Here is a 25,319-nt window from a genome sequence, read left to right as displayed (position 1 = left end):
CACTTCTCAACTGTGAGGGCTGCTCTCATCTTGGTATTCTGGCACTTCAGGGCAGGGGAAATCAAGTCACAAAGTTCCATGAAAGTGCCCTTACACATGCAAAAGTTTCGCAGCCACTGAGAATCATCCCAGACCTGCAACACTATGCAGTCCCACCAGTCTGTGCTTGTTTCCTGGGCCCAGAATTGGCGTTCCACAGCATGAACCTGCCCCATTAACACCATTATGTGCGCACTGCTGGGGTCTGTACTTTGTGAGAAGTCTATGTCCATTTCTCTGTCCTCATCACTCTTGTCACCGCGCTGCCGTCGCCTCCTTGCCTGGCTTTGCTTTGGCAGGTTCTGGTTCTGCATATACTCCAGGATAATGTGTGTGGTGTTTACAGTGCTCATAATTGCCACAGTGATCTGAGCGGGCTCCATGATCCCAGTGCTATGGCATCTGGGTTGAAAAAAGCCATGAAATGATAATCTGCTCTGACGGAGGGAGGGGCGACTGACAACATGGCTTACAAGGATTAAAATCCACAAAGGGGGTGGCTTTGCATCAAAGAGAAACACAAACAACTGCCACACAGAATGGCCCCCTCCAGGATTGAACTCAAACCCCTGCGTTTAGCAGACTGTTGATTTCACGGAGGGAGGGAGGGAGGAAGGGAGGAAGGAAGCAAATGAATACAAAACAAATTGGGTCTATTTCTTGTTTTGATCCACTCCATCTATCTTTCACATCTTTAGGCTGGCAGCAGACGGTGCAGTTTGGCTGCTAGCCATCATCATCTCCTGGGTGCTTGGCAGAAGATGCTACATTACAACTGCTAGCCATCATCATCTCCTGGGTGCTTGGCAGAAGATGGGAATGACCTGGCTGAGTGACTCCCATGTCCGCCCAGGCACCCCCTGGCTGACCTCACCAAGATCAGTTAAAAGAGCACTCAGGAGTACGATGACAATGGCTACCAGTCGTAATGCACCGTCTGCCGCCAAAAGGCAATGAACTGCTGCTGTGTAGCAATGCAGTCCCATGTCTGCCAGCACCCAGGAGACATATGATGACAGTCAGCTGTGTGGACTCCATGCTTGCCATGGTATGGCATCTGCTCAGATAACCCAGGAAAAAAGGCTCGAAACGATTGTCTGCCGTTGCTTTAACGGAAGGAGGGAATGGGGCCTGATGACATGTACCCAGAATCACCCGTGACACTGCTTTTGCCCCACTGGGCACTGGGATCTCAACCCAGAATTCCAATGGGCGGCGGAGACTGCAGGAACTGTGGGATAGCTACCCACAGTGCAATGCTCAGGAAGTCGACGCTAGCCTTGGTACTGTGGACACAATATGTTGACTTAATGCACTTAGAGCACTTTTTGTGGGGATGCACACACAATTAACTGTATAAAAATGATTTCTAAAGAACCGACTTCTATAAATTCTACCTAATTTCATAGTGTAGACATACACTAGGATCTGCTGTTACAACCTTTTAATAAGTCATTGTTGAAATGGAGAACTCTAGAAGCATTTGAGTCGCATCCCAAGGGTTGCACTGATCAATTTTCAATTAACTAGATCAATTTTATTGCAGTCTATTCAGTTAAACTTTTCTAATGCAAACTAGGCCTGTGTTTGTGTGTTTGGATTAGAACTGGGCAATTTTTTTCAGCAAATAGTAAATTCACCAAAACATTTCATTCCTATCATTCCAAAATGAAACATTGAGACTTTTTGTTTCAGAACAATGCTTCATTTAGAAAAGGGGGGGGAAAGGGAAAATTATTTTGGTTGAACTAAGTGTTTTGTTTCACCCAAAACTATTTTTCCCTTTTCTTTTCATTCTGGTTAAAAAAAAACAGTTTTGGTTTGACCCTCAAACTGAAAATTCAGTCATTCACTGATCTCTTTAGTGTCTCTCCCCAGAACCTTTCCCCAGGCTCTGCCTTCTCTCCCTATGAGCCAAAACACCAAGTGGCTGACCATAAACAGACAACTGAGCAGCCAGCTAAGGGACTCTTCCCTTCTCCCCTGGCCTGAGACAACTGCAGGACCCAGAAACTAAACCATGGGAAAGGAGATGACCCTACTATTGGAACTAGCTCCCTGCTGGGGAGAGAAATCTAGAGTAAGGAGGTACATAGATACTGTGGGTTGTGTGAAGTTGGCGGAGGTGGCATAGCCACTGCTACTGCCAGTCACTCCTGCATCTCAGCATAATGTCTTATCCCTGTGGCTTTGATTCATTACACAAAGATGCCCCTGGCAATGCCAACCCTTCCCATTTCAATTGCCATCAACAGTTCCCCACAACCAGTGCTGCAATCAACCCCACCATACAAGCTGCTCTTCTCTCTAACCACCAATGAGACATCCAACCTCCTTCCACACTGCCAACTGGGGCCTGGTGCTCAGAAAGCATACAGCAGTGAAGAAATTAATTTCAAATGGCCTTGATTGCTTACTATCTTTTACCAGCAGTTGCTTTTATGTACCCTACTTCTCATCAGCAAACAAAAATAATCAAAGATGTTTTTAGCAAGGCAAATATTTCCCATGGCTAGACCTGACCCTGCTGCAGGGAATGCCAAACATAGCTGGGTGTTGTCAAAGGTATAGAGTGTTAGGAGAAGGACGTTGTGTACTCTTCGATTTCCTTACACAAAAGCAGTTTCATTTACTGGAATGAAACGGGGAGGGTTGACTTTTTAAATTAAACTGCAATGTGGCCAAGGTCTGCATGAGGTGAGGCAGTCAACAGCAAATATTTTCCAAAAAACGACATCCAGACCAGTAAATAGTGAGATATCAGGTTCAGTGTGCAATCCCTAGAGTTGTGCAAGGACAGTGATAACACAGGAATACCTTTTATCAACATAAATCTCTTTTCATTGCCTCTGTTAGCAAGTCTAACATATTCTTGCTTGATTATGGAGCTAGGGAGAAATCCACTGGATTTCTTAAGGTTTCTTGTAGTCTGCATTCTGTTACGTCATCTGTTAGATTAGCTGGCAGTGTGTCACATTACTTCATTGTGTTTTGGGCAAGTAAAGGTAGGTGCTGGTAGGTAATTATTAAAATTTGAGCAAACTAAAGCCTTCACTTTCTGGTTTGGATACAGTGGGTCAGAAGGAATTCAGACAGTTATTCTGCAAGCAGGTGCGACTGGCTGATTTCTGGGTCTTGCTGCTTCCCAGTGACCTCAGCACGAGAAAGGTGATGATGAAGATGATGATGATGACTCTGGAGATAAATTCTCCCTAATAGATGAATTTGTGGTTTCCCCTTTAGAATCTCAGGCTTCTGGGATAACGGCTGTTTGTTGTGAATCTTGTGTCTATGGGACTGCTTCTGGGATTTCCAGGGCCCAAGGCTAGAAGCAGAATCAGGGCTACTGTGGTCCTGTCCCACAGAGTCAACAATCCCGTACCAATCTCTTTGCTCCACTCCCTCTTGCCTCAGAGCATTCAACCCTTCACCTGTCCCGACTCCCTGGGTGTTTCCTTCTCCTACTATTTGCCTCTGTCCCCTCACCCAGCATATTGTCCCCATTCGCTGTTCCCCCTTCTCTCTGGCCCTTCTTACCAACTTCTGTTCTCTCCTCTTCCTTTGTTTTTGTCCACCCTTGTCCCTGTATCAATGTAATCGTTCCATGGCAGCAGTGGGCTGATCAGGGCTCCTGGTGCTGTGTGAGTGCAGACAGGAGGCATTCTGCACCAGCACTCACCCCTTGCCCCCATTGTCTCTTCAAAGTAACTGCAGCACCCGAACCTGCCAATGAGGTAATGCCAGTCTCAGCTCCCCTTCCTCACCTTAAAGCCCAGGTCTGGGGCACTGGCCTCCATTTCCTGTCCCCTCGCCCTTGGTGTTAGTGGTAGGTGGGTGTCTATATGTTGGTGGGTGTCTGTATGTTGATGAATTGTAGTCAGAGTACTTGGTTGTGTCACGGTGAGCACACATTGTTCCATAGGTGGCTTATTGGTGATGCAACAAAAAGAGCTATTGAACTTCACCTACTGAAATATGAGATCCTGCTTGCTACTCATTTTCAAAGCTAATCATGAATAGTCATTCTAGAAAGTCTGTCTCTCTTTCAACCAACTTTCCTTATAACTGGCAGTGAGAAATGCCTCTTTATGTTGAATTTATTCCACTTCTATTTTTTTAAAGAATAGGGAGCAGCACATAGAATAAGCAGATGTCTCTTTTTTCTCAACTATTTCTTACTGTATCTTGAATAAGTGGGGAGTATCACTGCATCACTTGGGACCAAATTCTGTTCTGACACACTCTGGTATAACTCTCTTAAAGAGTCGATGTCAAATTCTGTCACACTTACTCAAGCTGAGTAGTACTTTACTCCATGAGAAATCCCCATTGAAATCACTGGAACTACTCATGGAGTAGGGTATTACTCAACATGAGTAAGTGTGGTAGAGCTATCTTTTTGCTATTTCTAGAAAAGCTATTCTTTGCCTGTTAGCACTTGGAGGGAAAACAGAAAAAGTCAATGCAAGAAGCAGCCATTTGTGCTTCTTACCTAAACCATCAGCAGGGGTGTTGGGACAGAAAATCTTCAGGACTTTTCTCGGGTGCCGCACGGGGAGAGATGAGACCAGCTGGAGAGTCCCACCACCATTTTGCAATAGCTAGGCAGGCACTTCAGCTCTGTGTATGGAAGTGAGAGGAACAAAGCAGCAGCCAAGAACTGAATAAGAGGGTACGTATGTGTGGGATGCCAGGGCAGGCAAGCTGCAAAACATCTGAAGGAGTCTTAAGCACTGGCAGATGAGCAGGCAAATAGCAAAGGGAGGGAGTAGGTGAGGGAGGATTTTTGGAGGGGCAGTATCGGGATTTATTTGGAGAGATGAATAACTTGTTACTTTGAAATTGTCCTCACTGTTACCTTATGGCATCATCAGCTGTTTTTGAAACAATGGGTTGCAATGAGTTTTTCCTTCAGTGCTCACTCTTCTTGTTTCTCTTAATTTCTCACTGTTTCCTTGTTTGGAGATGAAGGGAGGAGTGCAGGGAAGCCAGTGAAGATTTGAGAGGAACACTTTTTGATGAAAGATTAGCAAATTATCACACCTGAATCGTGTCTATTCCCAACTCCCAACAAAATGTGCCCTAATGGTTAGAGCAGGAAGAAACAAGGCTGTGATTTCCTAGATCACATTGTTAGCTCTGGGGGTCAGTAGTCTATTAGCTAGTGCCAAGGAGCTCAGTTCTCCACAAGTAGGTCCTGTTTCTAACTTTGGAAGGATTGTGCATTAGTCTTTGGGGAAAGGAAATATGGGAGTCAGGCTAAGGGTTGGATAATTTTTTGTGAAGCTTAAAAAGAAAGAGCACTAAATCCCAGTCCCACTGAAGTTAATGGCAAAAGTTCCATTGCCCTGAATTCTCTTTTCCCTTATGCAAGGTTTATACTATCTAGATCTTCTTTGGCTTAACTGGCATTACTCCTGATTTTACACTGACTGGCAGATGTGAGAGGAGAATCACTGGCTTTCAGTATTTGGCCCAATGACCTAAAAGTTAAAGTAAAATGGTATTCATGGCAGTTTGCTGTTTATTTCAGCTCTATACAAAATAATTTAATTCCCGGACCTCATTGCCTCAAATTAGAGACTCATTAATCAAGCTCAATTAATGAGTACCTTTTGCAGAGAATTAACCACACAATGATTTCTGTTATTGTCATCGCTTTGATACGTGCCCCCTGGAGTCACCATGCATGGAATCCAAGAGTACTTCAGGGATGATAATGAGACCGAGACATACCTTATTTACATGTTGTGATACATGAAGATTGGGAGAAGAATAGCTCCCTTTGATGGACATCCAGCCAGCCAGCTGTAAAATCCCTCTTGGTCTGTTCTCTGCTGGCTTTACCTGTAAAGGGTTAACAAGCCTACAGGTAAAATAAAAGGAGTGGGCAGCTGACCAAAAGAGCCATGGGAAGGTAGAATTTTTAAAATTGGGAAAGAAACTTGTCGTTTGTCCGTTGTTCTCTGGGCTGCAGGGACATGGAGCAGTAATGCTGTAACCAGCTTTAAAACAGGTATTATTATGGATTATCATTTCATACTTTGAGCCTACTTATCTAGAGCCTCAGATATGTAAGTAAAATTAGGGAATGTCTAAAAAGATGTGATTAGGGTTATTTCTTTTATTTCTTACTGGCTTGTGGACTCCTCTGTGCTAACCCCAGTTGCTTTTGTTTGCTTGTAACCTTTACGCTGAACCCTCAAGAAAGCTATTTTGGGTGCTTGATTTTTGGAATTGCTCTTCAAAAATCTAGCAAAAGCCTAAATTCCAGAGGTATTTCCTTTCTTTTTGTTTTTAATGAAATTTACCTTTTTTAAGAACAGGATTGAATTTTTGGTGCCCTAAGAGGTTTGTGCATGTTGTTTGATTAGCTGGTTGCAACAGCTCATTTCCTTTGGTTTCTCTCTCAGCTGTTCCCTGGGAGGGGGCAGGGAGATGAAAGGGCTTGAGGATACCCCACAGGGAGGAATTCCCAAGTGCTCCTTCCTGGGTCCAAGGTTGTTTTTTTTTGCATTTGGGTGGTGGCCACGTTTACCAAGCCAAGGTCAGAGAAAAGCTGTAACCTTGGGAGTTTAATACAAACCTGGAGTGGCAAGTATTAATTTTTAGAATCCTTGCGGGCCCCCACCTTCTTCACTCAGAGTGACAGAGTGGGGATTCAGCCCTAACATGGTGGCAGAGCAGTGAGATCATTTTGAACCAGAAGCACAGACCTTAGGATTTTAAAAGGACACATTTTTCTATTTGGCTGTGCATGAGGTTGAGGTCAGACACTAAAACCTTAGAAAAACCAGTCTTCCCAAAGCGGCAGCCATGGAGAAGACAGACCCGCTGAAACCCAGACATCCAGCTCCATGATGGAAATTAGGAGAGTGGATGGTGGAAAGGGGACTTCCCAGGAGGGAAGGGTCAGCCCTCCCCCAACCAAGATCCAGGTGCCAAGCTGGAGGGATGCCCTTAACCCAGACCACGTTCTGACTACAGAAGATAGGGATTTCTTCCTGCAGATGTTGCACTTGGAACGGAGGACTAAAGAGAGGTGGAAGTGGAGGAGAAGAGACAGGTGAAGTGCTTGGAGGCAAAAGTGGAAAGAGAGGCGAAGCGTTTGGAGCTGGAAGTGGAAATGCAGGGGAAGCGCTTGGAGGTGGAGTTAGAGATGAACCGCTTAGAGCTGGAAAAGGCTAAGCTGGATCAACCAGGTAACCCTAACAATTCTTGTCCAGGTATCGCTCCCCGTTCCAAGAAATTCCCCACATACAAGGTAGGCGATGATACAGAGGCCTTAGAAAATTTCAAAAGGGCCTGCCTTGGGTACAACACCCCTATAGACCAGTATATGGTGGAGCTGAGGCCGCAACTCAGTGGCCCTTAGCAGAGGTGGCAGCTGAAATGCTAAAGAACACATGAACAGCACAACCTTTTTAAACAAAAGGCCAGAATTAGAATGAGGCTAACACTCGAGCATGCCCGTCAGTGGCTCAGAGCCCTAAGGTGGAAACGAGATGTGGCATTTTCCTGACACGCCTACCACATTATAAAAAATTGGGATGCCTCGATATCAGGAGTAAATGTTAGATCCCTGGAAGATCAGTCTTTCCTAATGCAAATGGAGCAGTTCTTAGAGGGTGTTCCTGAGGAAATAGAAAGGTGCATCCTAGATGGGAAGCCCAAAACTGTAACTGAGGAGACCAAATGGGTGGAGGTGGTGGAGAAGAAGAAAGCTAGTAGCAGTTGAAGCGGATATCAGAGAGGGCAACCCGAGACAATACTCCACCATCAGGGTCAGCCCAAAGCCTCACCTTGCAAGGAGCAGCCCTCCACACAGCCAGGGAGACCCCAGAAGCCCTCTCGTCCCACCACCCCACTCTTCAACCACCCACCTCATGCCAGCACACAGCTAGACAATGCTTTAAATGTAATGAGTTGGGACATGTGATAGTCAGCTGCCCCAAGAGCACCTGCCGACTACAGCTCATCACCCCGGAGTCCCACCAAGAGCCTTCAGGCTCAGATGTCTCTCAAATACCCCCAGAGTGAAGGGGAACTTTGAGTATGGGCAGGAGGAAGATTACTACATGGAGAGACACTGGAGCACAGGTGTGAGTTATCCACAAACCCCTGGTGGACCCCAAATTCATCGACCCAGAGGCCCAAGTGATGGTGCAACCCTTTAAGGCAACTCTTTTAACTTTCCTACAGCCAAGTTGCCTGCCCGGCACAAGGGCTGGTCAAGGATATGGACTTTTGCAATCTATGACTATTATCCCATTCCCATGCTGCTGGGAGACTTATCCAACCAAGTAAGGCTGACAAAAAGGATGGGGATGGTCACCCACAGTCAGCCTAAGCACCTAACTCCATTCCTGAGCCTCCTACAGAAACCCAGCCAGAGGTGGTGGAGTGAGACTCCAGGCCAGAGTCTATGGCATCAGTTGTAGATCCAGTTCCTGGAAGCCAGCCAGAACCAGCCCAAGGATCGGAACTGGCGAAAGAGTCAGCACCAGAGCCCGTGCTTGCAACCCCACCAGAGTTCACAACCTAGTGAGGAACTAATGTCTCCAGTATCAAGGGAACAGTTCCAGGCAGAGCAGGAAGCAGATGAGAGACTCAAGGGATCTTGGATGGCGGCACGAAGCTACCCACTGCCTCTTGGATCTTCTAAAAGGTCCAGGTTTGGTACAGAAGGAGTACTCTTATACAACGAGACTCTTTCTGGTAGGCACAAGGAGCACTGGTATCCTCAGAGACAGTTGGTAGTTCCAACTAAGTATAGGAAAAAACTCTTGAGCTTAGCCCATGATCAGTCTAGTGGCCATGCTGAGGTGAACAGGACCAAGGACTGTTTGGGGAAGTCATTCCACTTGGAGGGAATGGGCAAGGACATTTCTACTTACGTCCAGTCTTGTGAGGTGTACCAGAGGGTGGGAAAACCCCAAGACCAAGTCAAGGCCACTCCTCATCATTGAGGTTCCATTTCAGCATGTAACTGTGGATATGCTGGGTCTTTTCTCTAAGAAGACACCCAGAGGAAAGCTGAACATACTGACTTTCATGGATTTTGCCACCTGATGGCCAGAAGCAGTAGCTCTAAGCAACACCAGGGCTAAAAGCGTGAGCAAGGCATTGACAGACATTTTTGCCAGTGTAGGTTGGCTGTCAGACATCCTTATGGATTCGGGCACTAACTTCCTGGTAGGGACCATGAAACATCTTTGAGATGCTCATGGGGTGAACCACCATCAAACAAATGGCCTAGTGGAGAAGTTTAATGGGACTTTGGGGGCCATGATAAGTAAATTTGTGAATGAGCACTCCAGTGATTGGGAACTAGTGTTCCAGCAGTTGTTCTTTGCCTACAGGGCTGTACCACATCCCAGTTTGGGATTTTCACCCTTTGAACTCGTTTATGGCCACAAAGTTAAGGGGCCATTACAGTTGGTGAAACAGCAATAGGAGGGGGTTACATCTTCTCCAGGAACTAACATTTTGGACTTTGTAACCAAACTACAAAACACCCTCAAAGACTCTCTAGCCCTTGCTCGAGAAAACCTACAGGATGCTCAACAAGAGCAGAAGGCCTGGTATGATAGACATGTCCGAGAGCATACGTTCAGAGTAGGTGACCAAGTCATTGTCTTGAAAGCGCACCAGGCCAGTAAGATGGAAGTGTCGTGGGAGGGGCCGTTTATGGTCTGAGAGCACCTGGGAGCTGTTAATTACCTCATAGGGTTCCCAGATCCTACCCTAAAACCTAAAGTATTTCATGTTAGTTCTCTGCAGCCCTTTTATTCCTGAGAAATCAAAGTTCTCCAGTTTACAGCCCAGGAGATAGATGATGCTGAGTGGCCTGAAAGAGTCTACTATGACGGAAAAAGCAATGGTGATGTGGAAAAGGTGAGCCTTTCCATGACTCTTGGGCATAAGCAGCAACAGAAAATCGAGGAGCTTTGCAGCAGCTTCACACCAATGTTTTCAGTCATCCCAGGACGGACAGAACGGGCATACTACTCCATTGACACAAGTGATACTTGCCCAATTAGATCCCAACCCTATCGGATGGCCCTTCAAGCGAAAACCACAATAGAAAGGGAGATCAAGGACATGTTACAGATATGAGTAATCTACCACCCTGAGAGTGCATGGGCCTCTTCAGTGGTTCTGGTTCCCAAACAAGATGGAGAAATCCGCTTTTGTGTGGACTAGTGTAAGCTAAATGCCATAACTAGCCCATAAAACTATCCAACGCTACACACAGATGAGCAATTGGAGAAACTGGGACATGACCAGTTCATCACCTTAGACTTAACTAAGGGGTACTGGCAAGTGCTGCTAGATAACCCCGCCAAGGAAAGGTCAACCTTCATCACCCATGTAGGGTTGTATGAACTTAATGTGCTCCCTTTTGGACTGTGAAATGCACCCTCCACCTTCCAGAGACTGGTAGATAACCTTCTGGCTGGATCTGGGGAATTTGAAATCGCCTACCTTGACGATGTGGCTATATTCTCAGATTCATGGGCAGAACACCTGGAACACCTCCTAGCTGTCTTCCAGTGCATAAGAGAGGCAGGATTAACTGTTATGGCCAAAAAGTGTCAAATAGGCCTAAACAGGGTAACGTACCTTGGACACCAGGTGGTTCAAGGAACTATCAACCCCCTACAGGCTAAGGTCAATGCTATCCAAAATTGGCCTGTCCTTAAGTCAAAGAAGCAGGTCCAATCCTTCTTGGTCTTGGCTGGATATTACAGATGATTTGTACGCTACAGCCAAATTGCCACCCTACTGACAGACCTGACTAGGAAAAAACGGCCAATTACCATTCAGTGGACTGAGAAGTGTCAAAAAGCCTTTAGCCAGCTTAAGGTGGTCCTTACATCTGACCCTGTACTGAGAGCCCTGAAGTTTGATCGACCATTTATCATAACCACAGATGCGTCTGAGCAGTTTTAATGCAGGAAGGACCAGATCAACAAGTCCATCCTGTTGTGTTTCTCAGCTCAAAACTTTCTGAGAGGGAAAGCCACTGGTCAGTTTCAGAAAAAGAATGTTATGCCATTGTGTATGCTCTGGAGAAGCTATGCCCATATATTTGGGGACTGAGGTTCCACCTGCAGACTGACCATGCTGCACTGAAGTGGTTTCACACAGTCAAAGAGACTAACAAAAAACTTCTTCAGTGGAGAAGAAGCTCTCCAAGACTTTGATTTTGAAATACAACACATTTCAGGAGCCACTAACAAAGTGGCTGATGCACTCTCCTGGGAAGATTTCCCAGAATCAACTGGGTGAAAATTTCCCTGTATTCTAAGTCATTGTAGTCATTGAAAAAAGTACGGTTTAGTTCTTCATATAATTATTAGTGAAATTAGAGATGCATGTATCTTATTAACTCTGTTTCCTAAACCTCCAGGAAGAAATCCCAGCTGGTGTGGATCCGACACTAACCAGGCTGACCAGCACTGTCTGTGATTTGGAGAGTATGTGATAAATAAAGAAGGGGGGATAGTTCCCTTTGATGGACACCCAGCCAGCCAGTTAGCTGTAAAATCCCTCTTGGTAGCTGTTCTTTACTTGCTTTACCTGTAAGGTTAAAAAGTCCCCCAGGTAAAGACAAAAAAAGGAGGCACCTGACTAAAAGATTCAATGGAAAAATGAGAACTTTTTGAAATGGGGAAAGAAACTTTCCCTTTGTGTGTTGGTCTATGGGCTGGAGGGACAGAGCAGCCATGCTATAAGCAGCTTTAAGTCGGGTATGATCATAAATCATACCTAAAACTATTTATCTGAACTCCAAATGAGTAAGTAGATCAGAATACTTAGCTAAATGCAATCAGGTTTATTTCTTTTATTTTCAAGGCTTGTGGATCTCCTCTGTGCTAACCCCTGATGCTTTTGTTTGCTTGTAACCTTTAAGCTAAACCGCCAAGAAAGCTTAATTGGGTGCTTAATTTTTGGAATTGTTTCTTTTAAGACCTAGCAAAAAGCTTGAGTTCCAGATGTATTTTTACCCTTTTTGTTTTTAATAAAATTTACCTTTTTTCCGAACAAGATTGGATTTTTGGTGTCCTAAAAGGTTTGCGCGTGCTGTTGGATTAGCTGATAGCCACCACTAATTTCCTTTGTTTTCTTTCTCAGCTCTTCCCCAGAGTGAGAGTGAAAGGGCTTGAGGGTACTCCACAGGGAGGAATTCCCAAGTGCTCCTTCATGGGTTCAAAGGGGGTTCAATTTGGGTGGTGGCAGCATTTACCAAGCCAAGGTCAGAGAAAAGCTGTAACCTTGGGAGTGTAATACAAGCCTAGAATGACCAGTATTATTTTTTTAAATCCTTGTGGGCCCCACTTCTGCACTCACAGTGACAGAGTGGGGATTCAGCCTTAACACCTGGGGTTTGTAAAGCGATTCAATAATATTGTTACTTTCATAATGAACCCAAAGAAAAAGCCTGTTTTAGACAAACATGATTTTGATAAACCATTTCTGTTATATGCTGACATTTCTAATATTGGGTTAGAAGATGTAGTAATACAGAACCAAGAATGGAAGTTCCTGTGATGCGTTCAGCAATGTCTAGGATACCCCTTCCTGCATTGATTTTGCATTAGTGGTGTGACGTTAACTGATTAAACTATAACCAGGTAGATCATTGTTGCTACCACTGTTATATAATTGCAACAAATCTTGTACAAAATGTGGCAGGTAAGATGTCTGTTGAAAAGTTATGATTTGCTGAATATGATTATGCTATTTGAATGCATCTATCATTTTTGTACATGAACGTAGTAGTATTAAACTATATGCCTGTATTTCTAAGGTGTTTGCTTCTGGTCAACACCAACAAGGAGTTTAGACAGCACATTTTAAAGGAATTATTCAAATAGAATTAAAGAACACAACTCACAATGGAAGATGCGTGTCTACTCTTAATGCAGTGTTTCTCAAACTGGGGTTGCCACTTGTGTAGGGAAAGCCCCTGGCAGGCTGGGCCAGTTTGTTTATCTATCAAACCGGCCCAGCCGGTTCGGCTGATCACGACTCCCACTGGCCGCAGTTCGCCACTGCAGGCCAATGGGAGCTGCTGGAAGCAGTGGCCAATATGTCACTTGGCCCATGCCGCTTCCAGCAGTCCTCTTTGGCCTGGAGCAGTTAACCGCGGCCAGTGGGAGCCGCAATCGGCTGGATCTGCGGACAGGGCAGGTAAACAAACCGGCCTGGCCCACCAGGGGCTATCCCTGCACAAGCGGCGACCCTAGTTTGAGAAACACTGTCTTAATGGAATTTCCTGCCATGACTAAGAGAAGTCATGCATGGACATGTGACTTGCTCATGTGACTCCAAACTCCATCTTTTACCTTAATCTTCCACTAGTTGTGCTGAGGGCTTTGTTTGAAACAATGGGTTTCCCTCCACATGACAGAAGCTTTAAAAGGCTCTGGAAACTTGTCCATTTTACCTCTTTCCTGCTCAAACCTCTGGACTATGGATTTATACTAACGGGAGCATTGTAACCATTAGACTGAGGACCTTCCAATGATTTGGAAGCAACCAGAGACTTGACTTAAGTCAGCAGTTTATTCCATCACATCCAAGCCTGAACCAAGAACTTTGCAATTATTGTATGTATTTGATTCCTTTAACCAGAGCCACCCGAGGAGGGAGGCAATTTGCCCCAGACCCCAGGTTCTGCAGGAGCCCCCAAGAGAACAGCTGAGGCTCCTGCCCTGGCCCGACCCCACCTCTGCCTTCGCCCCTCTCTAGGAGCCTCAGCGCATTCAGGAGCGTCCCTGAACAGCTGCAGCATACCTCCAGCAGGGCTTGAGCTCCTCCCCACTCAGAGCCATGTGGTAAGGGGGCAGGGCTGCGAACTCCAGGCCAAGTGGAGGGAGCTCAGGCCCCACTGGAGCTTCCAGCCCCACCCCCTTACCATGCAACTCTGAGCGGGGAGGAGTTCAGGCCTCGCCAGAGCCACGCTGCACTGCTGTTCAGGGATGCTCCTGGATGCGATGCGCTGAGGCTCCAGGTGAGGGGGGAGCTGGCGGTAAGATGCTTGGGCCGGGGCCGCGGGGGGTGGATAAGAAGCAGGGAATCCCGGCAACAGTAGGGGACAGGGAAGGGGCAGAGGTGGTGGGGGTGGTCAGGGGACAGGAAATGAGGGGGTTGGAGCGTGGGCATTCTAGGGGTCTGTCAGGACTTAGCGGGGGGTGGATAGGGGTTGGGGCAGGGCAGTTAGGGGACAGGGAGCAGGGGTGGTGTCCCGGAGAGGTGGTGGTGAGGGGTCTCTGGGGGATGGTGAGAGGCAAGGGAGCAGGATGGGTCAGGGATTCTGAGGGGGGCAGGCATTTGGGGGCAGGAAGAGGGTGGAGGTCAGATCAGGGGCAGGGCCAGGCTGTTTGGGAGGCACAGCCTTCCCTATCGTAAAGCTCATTCAGCAGTTTGAGGCTTGCAGAAGAGCCAAGCTGTTAGCTTTTCCATTAGGGCTACCATCCCTTTCACTTCTCAAATGCCAAATTATAGTCTATATTTAATTTCAGTGCCATAGGGAGATTCATGTCAGGGGAGGGTAACTTCATTAAAATTAGCCACTGGGGGAGGGATCACATGAGAAGAACAATATCGTATACCACCTACCTCCTTCCCAACCCTACCAAGGGAGACGCCCCTCCCTGCATTCCCTGAGGCTTCAAAGGGGTTAATTCAGTAGTTCTCAAACTTTTATACTGGTGACCCCTTTCATATAGCAAACCACTGAGTGTGACCCTTTTTTATATATTTAACGCTATTATAATGCTGGAGGCAAAGCGGGGTTTGAGGTGGAGGCTGACAGCTCTTGACCCCCATTAATAACCTTGTGACCTCCAAAGGGTCCCAACCCCCAGTTTGAGAACCCCTAGGTTAATTTAATTTTAGCACCCTGTGTCCATTCACATGCATGTGCTATTTTGAGCATTTCAGTTTTCACAACATAGGCTCATCCCAGATTCTGGAACAAGCTCAAATGCTCAGTTCATGGAGTATGTACATAAGCTATACTAAAGACAAACCCACAGTAATTGTCTCCAGTTTGTGCGGGACCCCACTGAGCCAGTTTCTAGGAAACAGATAAATGCATGGAGGTGAAGTCCATTAATGGCTGTTAGACAGGATTGGTAAGGAATGGTGTCCCTAGCCTCTGTTTGTCAGAGGGTGGAGATGGATGGCAGGAGAGAGATCATTTGATCATTACCTGTTAGGTTTACTCCCTCTGAGGCACTTGGCGTTGGCCATTGTCGGTAGACAGGATACTGGGCTGGATGGACCTTTGGTTTTAGCCAGTATGGCTGTTCTTATGTTCTAACCTAAATGAACCCAAAGTTATGGAGACAGATATGAGTCAAGGAAGCCAGCAGAGTATCAGAAACCTGGAAAAATCTCTGAATGGATGGGCGTTTGGTCACAAGCTGAGGTGGTTCAAAAGTTTTGGATTTTTTTTAAGCAGAATTTTTTTATTGTTTCTTTAAACAATCAAACACAGCAAGCAGCAAATATTTGGCCACACATGTCTGAAACCCCAAACCATATTCAGATTTTAGCAGACTAATTTGAGCTTTTCAATTAAAAAAACCACCACAAATTTTGAAGGAAAGCAGACATCGTCGGTGATTTTTTTCTGCTTTTTAAAACCCCCTAGTTTTCGATCCAAAAAAAGTTTTGACGGAAAATATTTGTCCAACCCTTTTAATGAGCTTTAGTGCCTTTTAGCACTAGCTGATGCTAAGAACCAGTGATACCTTGTAAAAAAGTTCTCAAAACTAGGTTTGTGCTGAGATGCGGAAGGTTTATTTTTCCCAGGGCCGCCCGTGAGGGGGAGCAAGTGGGGCAATTTGCCCTGAGCCCCGCAGGGGCCCCCACGAGAATATAGTATTGCAATTTTTTTTATGAAAGGGGCCCCTGAAATTGCTTTGCTCCAAGCCCCCTGAATCCTCTGGACAGCCCTGCCTTTAACCAGTTTTAACTCTTTTCTTTCTTTCTTTCTTGTAAATGAGCATAGCTTAGAAACAAGAGCCCATGTTACTTAATCTGTAGCATATAAATACAGGGTCAAACTCACAGTAAATTATTCCTGTGAATGATTTTTCTAGAAAACCAGGCATTGCAAAGTAAGTGATTGGATGGTATTGTTGCTCTCTTTTAAGTCTGTTCTTTAATTATAAAGTTGTGCATAGTTTGTAAGAGGCATTCAGCTCACTCTCTAGAAGTACTATAAATAGTAATGCTGTAATTACACTGTACGCAGTATTTACTTGCATTACAATATCACTTAGAGTCCCCAACTGAGATTTGAAAACTATCGTATTAGGCACTGTACATAAAACATGGTAAGAGAAAAACTCTGCCCTGAAGAACTTACAAACTAAATAGATGAGAAAGAAAGAAAGACGGGAGTAGTATCTCCATTTGAGAGATGGGCAATGGAGGCACAAGGGATTATAGACTAGAGTCACTAAATTTTCAAAGGAGCATAGCTCCCATTTAAGCACCATATTTTCAAAACAGTGCACTGAGTGCGGAGTTATTTTGAATATTAAGCTGCAAGTGTCACAATGAGAGTGTTTAAGCTCTTGAAGATCTTGACCCAATTTTGGATGCTGGGCACTTCAAAATTTGGTTCCAAACTCTTTTGAAAATATGGCTTTAAACGCTGAGAAACATTTTAGGAATTCCAGCTACACTCACATACTAATATTTCCATTTAGAAGTGAATCCAAACCAAACTTCTGAACACTTTTCAGATATTTGCATTTTATATTTAAATTGTAGCAATAGAACCTAGCTATAAAGTTTGGATCTGGATCAGGATCTGAACTTTTCCCAAAATTCATTGTTTTGATGATCTAATCTTCGTCCATCTCTAATTATGACATCACAAACTCTTTTAACACCTACAAATTCTACTGTTTACTTGCCTTAATTTTATCTCTCCTTTTTCCTGAATTAAACACATTGCATTGCAATGATTAAGAGAGATACCAGGTCTTCCAGGAAAGGATGGATCCCCTGGACCAAAAGGAGCCAGAGGTGCAGAAGGACCAAAGGGAGACTGTGGAGGCAGAGGTAAGCAGTGCCCCTCTTTTGAGGGGGGGATAAAGAAGAAGCCCAACAGGGCAGACAGAGAGGCCCTTATGGATGTTTGAATGGTTTTCATTTCATAAATGTTCCAGTAAGGCTTTGCTGCTTCTTTCTGAGTGAGGGAGAAATATTCAGAGGTGAGCACTGGGGAAATCAGACAGTCTGGTTTTCAAGGGAGAGAAGTGAGTGAGCCTCCAGGGTTACCAGAAGCTGGTCTGATGAACTCAAACATCCTATAGGAGCGAAACACCGCAGTGATGGGTACCTGATCCCTGGGTTCATGGGATGAAGGATGTGCTTCTAATTTTAATGAAATTGAAAAGCTAGCATTGCTGCAGGTGCTATTGAGAACAGGTAGTTTCATTTTCAGTGGACTTGTGGCCTCAACACCTCAGTTTTAAACTTGTATCTTCTTGAGCAACCAAGAAATCAAAAACAGTATCTTTGGTGTTACACTTGTGATTCATTACTAGTTCTGGAGGTGACTTCTCTGGCTTTTTTAAACTTTTAGAAAACCTTCTGTATTTTAATGTGACACAATTAGAACAATACTATTATTTTCTCCTTCGTAATGTGAGCTTTTAGAAACTGAAATAAGTGTTTTGCAAGAACAACTGAAGGCCCTGAAAGCTACTGTCAGCAAAATACTAAAAGGTAAGACAAATTAAATGCTGTTCATTCCAGTCAGTGAGAGATAAGCCCTAACTGAGAAATGTGGATGCAGATCTACATCCGTACTTCTTCAGAGTTAAAAAGGATTCATATCTGGCATCTGATCTGGGCTTTTGGCACTTAATTCATACCTCAAACTTCTATGTACTTGTTGGAAGTTTTAATAAGTATTTCAATTCTACAGTATGGGCAGTGCAGGTCTAACCCTCTCACATGTATAGTTAGCCTTGGCAGGTCTGTACTTGGGTGTAATTAGGAAAATACATCTGGGAATAGCTGAGGGATCAGGTGTTGAAAACATCCCATCCAAATAATACTTAAGATGAAATAGTGTGGCTTGCGTAGGGTCCACTTTGTGTCTGAAATGATTTTTGATTTGTCCTGTGACCAAAAAGAATAGTGGGAGACAACCACTCTCTGACATCAACAGCACATGTGGCCTCATTCTGCCCCTTGATTTCCCATTTACTTCCTCTGGTACAGGAACAGGCCCCTGATTCTTACCTGTAAAGAGAGCTGCAAATGCTAATTGAGATAATAGAATGATGTGCCATATCAAGACCAATGGGCCTGGCCTCATAAAAAGTACTGCGGTAATGTTCCCAAACACTGCACCTTACAATAGTGACATGGCAATATATGAGGCTAGCAGTGGTTAATTGTATTCAAACTCTGGTACTGTGTTCAATCCCCGTCTGTTCTCTAGGACAGTAAAAACATGCTATGCCTTGATTGCTAACTGAAATAACAATAATAAAGCATAAGACTCAACCTAAGATTTCTTCTGGTTGTTATAGGGTCTTCCTGAGACCTTTTGCCTCTGTCCATAGTTTTCTCTGCACCAGTAAAATATTCTTCCCCTTTTAAACTTCTGGGTAGTGTGCATAAGTCTCAGCTGATCTGACAGAATGAATCAACAAAAATAACTGTCTTTTCTTCCAGGGTCCTAGAACCTGTTTCTCTAATGTAAAGAAAAGTGTGTGAAAAAAGTAACTTAGACGTACTGTACTTCTGTGTTTTTTCTAGCTTGTTTTTTCATAAATGGCAGTAGTGCCGGTGAAAAACCATTTCAAGCCAATGGCTCTGAAGGTGACTTTGAGATCTCAAAAGCCACATGTTCCCAAGCTGATGGCCTGATTGCTTCTCCAAGGAATTCTGCAGAGAACAGCACCATACAACAAATAGCAGTTCATCATAACAAAAAAACATTTATCGGAATAAACAATATACAAACAGAAGGTTCATTTAAGTATCTAAGTGATGAAGCAATAGGATACTCAAACTGGGCTGCAGGAGAACCAAATAATGTTGGTGGAATTGAAGACTGTGTAGAAGTATATCCAGATGGCAGATGGAATGACAAATCCTGTAATGATAAACGGTTAATAATCTGTGAATTTTAATCTCCCTTGTGGTTTAAATTAAAATCAGTTAGCGCAAATTGGCTTGCAGCTTTAATACTTATATAACCTTGTTGATTTACAATAGCTTCACATTTTGAATAGTGTGCTGCATCAGTGATGTAAAGATATAGATATGCTGAATCGTGCTGAAATTTCTATTATGATAAATTGAATTGCAATAAAACCATCATGAAACCTTGAACTGTGTTCATAAGTGGTTAAAACAGGAGATACTACAAGTGCTGTGAGACTTGAACAAAAGTGACTATCATGAGGAACTGACAGAAAATACAGATCAGGGTTGTGTCTCATGAAAAATGCCAAAAGATGACCATTCTGCTCCACATAGTTCCAGCAGAGAATGCCTTAGCTTTATAAGTATATACTTGTCTTAAAGTGAAATGTAAGAGAATGGAAATGCTGGATTTTCATTAATCTCTGTTTAAAACCATTTACAGTTCTACAGGCTGCTTATTTACAGCCTTGTTCTCAGGTTCTTGAAATGGGCAGAGAGATTCCAGAAGTTTTTGGTCATGTGTCCCTTGATAGCCCACTGGAGTTTGGGCACATTGTGGATTTAAGTCTCATTATTCAGCACTCACAAATGCCATGGCACTTTACAGACAGACAAAACCCCACCCCAAAGATTTTACAATCTAAATAAAGACAAGACAGAGAAGACAAAATTGGAGGAGATGATAAGGGAAATGGGAGAGAGGAGAAAGGCCAATGACACAAGATAACAAACACACTGCTTGGTGGTTTGATACACTTTTGGTGGATTAATGCTTTTTGTTTCATGAATTATTTTACTTTTGTTGAGGTTAGCTTCTAACATTGATCGTACAGTGTCAAGGGAAAGCTGCAGTGCTCATAGGGACTCTGGTGTGATAATGCCATTGATAATAGAGGAGTCAGAAAAAAATTCTGGAAATGTGCTTAGTTGCCTTAACATGAATAGTACTTGAAATAAAAGGTCTCCAGGCCATTTACCCAGAATTTCCAGAGGGAAATCTGTCCGGTCTAAGGCAGCTTTCAACAATTCCTTGAAGCCTTACTTTGGTGGTGTTTGGTGAAGCACCTCATCTCCGTGTTCGTCCTGCTCTGAGATGTGAGGAACTTGTTTCAAGGTCCTCATGGACTCAACTATGTTACTCTGGATTCGTACCTACTATGGTCCGATGAACTGAGGATCTTTGCTTCCTAATTTTAGTTATGTCATCTAATTTATTCAATAGCAACTTTATTAAACACAAAAAAAAAAACAGTCCTAGATGCATTTTTCCATACCTAGCTTAATCTCTCTATCCATAGCTCAGGCAGGTCCATCTGATTCCCCATCTCTGAGAAACAGCCTGCATGGCTCTTTTCATTGCCACACTGAATAGCATCACTGTCCACTCACTTAACTCCCTCCTTTTTCTGCCGACTGGCCTTTATAAGGTGTGAGAGACTCAGGCCAGCTGGGTACAGCAGAGCAGTAGAAAGGAGATATACGGGCCATTGGATAAGCAGTTTTCTGTTCCCTGAGTGACCAGAGCAGGGGCTGCTCCAGGCTAATAAGAACATCTGACTCCAATTAACCTGCTAAGAGTCAGGTGAGGCTGTTAAGCACCTGACTCTAATTAAAGCCCCTCTAATGCTATAAAAGGGCTCACTCCAGTCAGCCCAAAGGGGAGAGGAAATGCATGTGAGGAACTGGGAGCAAGAGGTGTGCAAGAAGCTGAAAGTGAGTAGGTGTAATGCTAGAGGACTGAGAAGTACAAGCATTATCAGACATTAGGAGGAAGGTCTGGTGGTGAGCATGAAGAAGGTGTTGGGAGGAGGCTATGGGGAAGTAGCCAGGGAGCTGCAGCTGTTGTGCAACTGTACCAGGATGCACTCTAGACAGCTGCAGTCCACAGGGCCCTGGGCTGGAACCAGGAGTAGAGAGTGGGCCTGGGTTCCCCCCAGACCTCCCAACTCCTGATCAAACACAGGAGGAATTGAACTGGACTGTAACTTCTACCAGAAGGAAAAGTCTCTGGGCTGTTTCCCGACCCACAGGGTGAATCTGTGAGGTGAGTAAAATCCACCAAGGTAGAGAAGGAACTTTGTCACAAAGGATTTAGACATTAGGCTGAGCCTTAAAAAGGATAAAACATCATAGCCTGATTCATGCCAGATAGATCGCTTCTGCCCCCAGTTGATGGCCCAGGCACTGTTATCTTAATTCCTTTGAAGGTGTGTATCTTGCCTTTCTTGATTTGTTCTTTAACAGTCCCTTTTAATTTACCTATGCATTCCATCTGGAATCAACACAAAACTGAACAAGGAAACCAAATCATGTACACTAGTAATAAAAACTAGATACTTTCCATTTAAAAACCAAGCACACATACCTAGGCTCTACACAACTTAAAAATTACTTACCCATGCAAAACTGTTAATTAATTTAACCAGCCTTAAATCAAAGCAGCAGCATATGTCCTATCTCACTATTGTTAGCAGACTAAAAAAGGTAACAAAAGGCAATAGGATGACCCAGAAAGTTAGAGACTAAGTTCATTGATCTGAATGACCATCACCAGTCTGTTTGCTGTGTTTTTCAACATTAATACCATATAGAAATATTAATAAATGAATGCAAATTAAGCTGTCCCTTACAGAAACATGATATCAGCCATAATATGAGAAAGAAATCAAAAGTTGTTTTCCTTGTTGATAATATCAGTGAGTACATTTTTTTCTGCAAAGCTCTGGAGCCAAGAATTTTAACTTGACTTTAGGACTGGATTATAGCGAGAGCATCTAATATCTACTTGGAGACTCATGACTGCATTATGGATGGGTGGCTCATGTCAATGAAACTGCCTCCATACTATTGTATACAGCATAGTTGTAGCTTGTTGGTCCTGGGATATTAGAGAGACAACTTGGCTGCAGTTGGTGCAATAAAAGATATTTTCTCTCTCACTTTGTCTCTCTATTCCCACATTAATCAGAAATCTAAAGAAAATTTAATCTTTGCCAATTTGGATAACATTCTATGATGTCTTCCCACTAGAAACGAACTCTGAAGTCCCATTCAAGATCATTTTAACTCTGCCAAAATTGCTTTCTCCTATCTGCAGTTGTTAAAACTGTGTCAGGGAACCCATTGCTAAAAATGGTTGTCAGCAGCAAGTCAGTTTCCTAGGCAATCCCAAACACAGCCAAAGGGAAAGTGACAAGCAAAAGACAGATACTGCAACCCTTTCTTACTTGTAAAAAGTTATTACACAGAGTGAGCGGGTATGGAAGACTCTAGCCCTAAATAAAATGAAAATGACCAGCCTATTTTCATTGTCTAAACTGAGTGAAGCACAAAACAGAAAAAAAAAAAAAAAAAGAGAGGGAGGGAAGAAAGAAAAGAAACCTGGTGCTTTGTCAACCAAACTTGTCAAGTCTCATTCATTTGGAGAAAGATTTCCTTGTCTAGGATTCTCTCTAAAATGGATTTTAAACCCTTGTGATGAAGGGTTTTTTCAGTGTTTTAGTTTAATTTCAGTCATTACTGTTATCAAAGTGACAACCAAAAAACAAAGGGAGTTTAAGCGTTGGTTGTGTTTGGGATTCCAGCTGAAAATAACCAAGTTCAAATTTAAAATCCTGTTTCTAATTAAATTAAAAATAGAATTCTTCAAAACTATCTTGTTCATATTAAGCTTTACAAACCCCTTCCCACCTTTTAATAAACTGATCTTTTTAATGTCATTTCTCAGCCCTTTCAAGTTCCCTTTATAGGGAGACTTTATCATGCCATCTCCTCCCTTTCCCTTGGTAGGCTCACCTCCACCTTTCTAACCATAACTCGACCCCTTCTAGCCTGAGGTTTTTTTCCCCTTTATTTGTATCTCACTTCCTTACTGACCCTGTCTACCAGAAGGAATAATGGGGTGTTCACTTGCTTACCGAAGCAATTTAGACTTACTTAGTTTGTTAGCTGCAGCTTTTAATCTTAACAACGACCGAAGTATTAAGAAGTAGTGCAACAATATGCAATGGAGAGGAAAGTAAGGCATCCCATGATGACTTGCAAACCTTAAGCTGCAAATCTGGGTGCTAACTGGAGAGGCTGTTGTCAAAGGCTGTGACATTCTTGTTTCTTCCCCTGCTGATGGGGGAGAGGGGAAGAAATAACCAGGTTATTAACTATTTTATACTTTACTCTTGGAGTCCTGATAAAATAGATGGCAATTAGCCAATAACTATTTCAATAAATCATCTTTTTTTTCCATAATAGGTTATTTTAGCATATCCAATATAGATTGTTTCTCCTAGTCATAAAATACTCTGTGGTAGGCCAATTTAATCAAAATTTATCTGAGGAGAAGCTCCCAGAAAGGCCCCTTTATATCTAGTAGAGAACTTTCAATAAGAGACAGAGACAGATTACTCTAAACATTGTCTTCAGGGAACTTGTATGTAGTGGGTTTCATATAGTGTACTGTCTATTTAGAACTACCTTTATGTTGCCTGGGATTGCCAGAAGGCCATATTGTAGAAATTAGTCTTGTGAGAGTAGCATTATTTGAATCTAACATACAGTGGTTTGTATTTATCCTGTTTAATTCTGCCTATATCGTCTTAGCTAATGATATAATTTTTTTGCTACTTGTTTTCTAATAATTGGCAAAACTAGGATCTGTTTTCAGCTGGCATCTCAACCTTAGAAAAGAGAATGGAATTAGTTATAGAAAACAAATAAAACAAGCAAACAAAAAATCAGACTCAATATATGTGCACTTTGTACCATTACCTACAAATTATACAACCCTCTTTTTCAAAGCTTGCCAAATATTCAAGGGGTCAGACTAGCACATGTTCTTTACCGTAATTATTTTTAAGCCACGTCAGTTCCTCTTTCCATTTGTTTTGTTATTGATGCAAATTCTCTTATTTGTCCTCTGGATAGCATTATTAACAAATTCATGCATGTACCTTATTTTCTATGAGTGCATAAATTTACTCGATTATCACAAAGCTTTGAAGTAGTCTGTGATTATTGGATGTAGGATTAGAAAGTCAAAGCAATTCAGTTGAAAAGATTTCTCATGAGAGAAAAGATGGTTTTGTGTTTAAATAACCATGGGGGATTGAGATCTAGGGATGTATTCCTAAAGCCACCATAGATGTTATGTTTTAATGTGGGTATGATGTTTAAAAACCACGATTTTTAAAAGCAGCAACCTAATGTCATGCTTCTAAATCCACATTTAGGCATAATGAATTTTCAAAAGTACTGAGCATTCAACAGTGGTCTCAATGAGAACAATTGTGGTCAAACTTCTCAAAGTTATGAGTGATTTTTGGATGTTTCGATTTTTAGGTACCCAACCTGAGACACCTTAAAGGGCCTTGTTTTTTAGCAAGTGCTGAGCATCCCACTGCCTGAAAATCAGGCCACTTTAAGATGTCTCAAGTTGGGAACCCAAAATCACACATGAGTTTTGATAATCTTGGATGCCCAGCATGCCTGAAAATCATGTCACTGATTTAGTAGCCTACTGATTTAGCAGGTTACTTCGGCTGAAAATCTTGACTTGAGCCTTTGATAAAACAGAGAAAATACTTAGAGAAGTCTTGAGGATTAATTATTTATTGCTTGTAAAGCAACTAGAAGATGCTTGGTTGGAAGGCATTGTAGAAGTACAATACAGTCTATGGCTACTGGGTGATAACACAATGTATTTACAATAACTAAATGGTTCCACTCTGACAATTTTTGACAAGCAGGGCTATAAATCAGCCAAATAATTAAAAAATGTTGATTTTGGTTTGTGTGGGAGACCTGAGGAAATTGTGCATGAAATTTACAAAAAGCCAAGCCTCACCAGTGTTCTCCTTGCTCTGCTAGACAGTACGGAGCAACCCCTACAAGAGAAGTCCGGGGAAAGTATCTTTGTCTGTGTCACTGCACACTACTAATGCAGTAGATAGTAATGGGGAAACCTCTAAGGTGTCTGAAGATGGGTGTGGTTCCAGGGCCAGCTCCAGGCACCAGCTAAATAAGCAGGTGCTTGGGGCGGCCAATACCAAGAGACAGCACTCCAGCCACTGTTGGGCGGCACGTCC

The 25,319-nt window shown here is 43.3% G+C and overlaps 1 protein-coding gene across 2 annotated transcripts; it reads left to right on the top strand.

The window, feature by feature from the left end:
• The first annotated feature begins 3,140 nt into the window (after positions 1-3,140).
• LOC115655445 (pulmonary surfactant-associated protein D-like) lies at positions 3,141-19,325 on the top strand. Of its 2 annotated transcripts, XM_030570897.1 has the most exons (4): positions 3,141-3,207; positions 17,042-17,133; positions 17,727-17,802; positions 18,847-19,325. In XM_030570897.1, the coding sequence occupies exons 2-4, from the start codon at positions 17,068-17,070 to the stop codon at positions 19,221-19,223; spliced, it is 519 nt and encodes a 172-aa protein (XP_030426757.1). In that variant the 5' UTR covers positions 3,141-3,207; positions 17,042-17,067; the 3' UTR covers positions 19,224-19,325. The 2 variants fall into 2 exon arrangements, 1 of the variants encoding a protein (XP_030426757.1); XR_004001389.1 differs by lacking the exons at positions 3,141-3,207; positions 17,727-17,802 and having other exon boundaries at positions 16,913-17,133; positions 18,847-18,914.
• The last annotated feature ends 5,994 nt before the right edge of the window (positions 19,326-25,319 follow it).

Source organism: Gopherus evgoodei, chromosome 7 (assembly GCF_007399415.2).
Source record: "Gopherus evgoodei ecotype Sinaloan lineage chromosome 7, rGopEvg1_v1.p, whole genome shotgun sequence".
NCBI classification, from domain to species: Eukaryota; Metazoa; Chordata; order Testudines; family Testudinidae; genus Gopherus; species Gopherus evgoodei.
Note: the sequence above shows the minus strand (reverse complement) of the source record. Positions and strands in the feature narration are given on the sequence as shown.